General features: G+C 43.7%; 1 protein-coding gene across 1 annotated transcript; it reads right to left on the bottom strand.

The window, feature by feature from the left end:
- Nucleotides 1-188: 188 nt before the first annotated feature.
- SARC_15049 (hypothetical protein) lies at nucleotides 189-400 on the bottom strand (the record flags this gene model as incomplete). The annotated part of the gene is made up of 1 exon (XM_014290821.1): nucleotides 189-400. A coding segment is annotated over one exon (212 nt), but the record flags the coding sequence as incomplete, so codon positions are not given.
- Between the last annotated feature and the right edge of the window lie 1539 nt (nucleotides 401-1939).

The following is a 1939-nucleotide window of genomic DNA, read 5'->3' as shown; positions in this document are numbered from 1 at the left end:
ATATATATGAAACCACGTCTACCCGTCCCGCCAGGTGCTCCGCTGTCCATACCCAGTATAAACCTTGTACATGCACACAATCCTATGCATACGCACACACATACATGTGTATACCCACACCCCTATACACGTATGTAGACACCCACACCCCTATACACATATGTAGACACCCACCCCTACCCACATACCCATCAGCCACACTCAGCACCCATGCACTGAGCCCTGACCGCCCGTCTGCCCCGGGTCCACCGTCCCCGCCCGGGCCGCCTGTCCCGCCAGGTGCTCCGTTGGACGCCATGGCCTGTCCGTCTGAATTGTACACATACCTACCACCAGCCCCACCCCTTCCTCCCCGTATCCCCGGAGCACCCAACCCGCCCTGTGCGGAGTAGTTTCGCATTAGTGCTGCATTAGGTCAGTATTAGTTGAGCCGTGCTATCTGCTGGCAGTTAGATGTCCTGCAAAAGACATGCAAGTGTTCCGGCCCCATAGGCAATGCTTTACAGCCAAAAGTGGCAGAAAGTTCGGAACAAGCCAGACCCAAAACTTAATAAACCTTAAATACGACAAAATAGTGAATTGTCCTGAATGCTGTATCTGGCTATTACAGAGCCCATCCATTTTCTGCGGGGCACTGTTGACCAAATGTTTGCACTGTGAGGACTGAAGGCTGAAGTAGACAGTTAGGTTTCTAGGGACACTAGTATGAGTATTTGTCCTGATGACCAAATGTTTGTATTGTGAGAGACTGAAGGCTGAAGTAAATAGTTTAGGTTTCTAGGGACACTCGTATGAGTATTTATCATGTTGACCAAATGATTGTATTGTGAGAGACTGCAGGCTGAAGTAAATGGTTTAGGTTTCAAGGGACACTGGGTAGGAGTATTTGTCATGTTGACCAAATGATTGTGTTGTGAGAGACTGAAGGCTGAAGTAAATGGTTTAGATTTCAAGCGACACTAGGTAGAAGTATTTGTCATGTTGACCAAACGATTGTGTTGGTGAGAGACTGAAGGCTGAAGTAAATGGTTTAGGTTTCAAGGGACACTAGGTAGGAGTATTTGTCATGTTGACCAAATGTTTGTATTGTGAGAGACCGAAGGCTGAAGTAAATGGTTTGGGTTCCAAGGGACACTAGGTAGAAGTATTATCCAAAAGAGTGCTCGTAAGAACTACAGACTGCACCGTTTCCAACGGCATCTCGGTGCGCTTTGTATATGCATCAAGAGCCCGTGGATGATGATAATAAAAACTACTTTGGGGTTGGTTCTCCCATTCCCCACGTACATCTAATTGATGATACATCGGGGACAGATCAGTCTTATCTGATCGATTATCGTCTGTGTCTTTGGCGTATGCGAGAGCGCAATAACATAGGCCTCGTAAGAAACTGCCCAAAAGCCTGTATGTCTTATGTCCATGAATGTGCATGTGCCCATATGTGTCGAGGCATGCGTGTCAACAAGAATGTGTGGTTTTCGATATTTTACACGGGTGTGGTGTGCCTCTACCTCGAATTTGTTATTTGCGCAACCCAAGCAATTCAAGTAAATAAGACCTCAGACTATGCAAATACGACCAATAGAAGGTGGGCGAAGGCTCATGAAACTATACGAACACGAACACACTCACAAATGTCTACACATCCCTATTTATGCATACAAATACATCATCACACGCACACAACAACGCACGCATATGTAGACAAACACCTGCAAAGAAACTCACTATTGGAGTGAGCGAGCGAGAATGTCCACAAGTGCGGAAACCCTGGGCTGGATCAATACATACATACACATAACATATATATATATATATATATATATATATATGTGTGTGTGTGTGTGTGTATATATTATTAGTTTAATATATATATATATATATATATATATATATATATATATATATATATATATATATATATATATATATATATATA

Source organism: Sphaeroforma arctica (assembly GCF_001186125.1).
Source record: "Sphaeroforma arctica JP610 unplaced genomic scaffold supercont1.5528, whole genome shotgun sequence".
NCBI lineage: Eukaryota > Ichthyosporea > Ichthyophonida > Sphaeroforma > Sphaeroforma arctica.
Note: the sequence above shows the minus strand (reverse complement) of the source record. Positions and strands in the feature narration are given on the sequence as shown.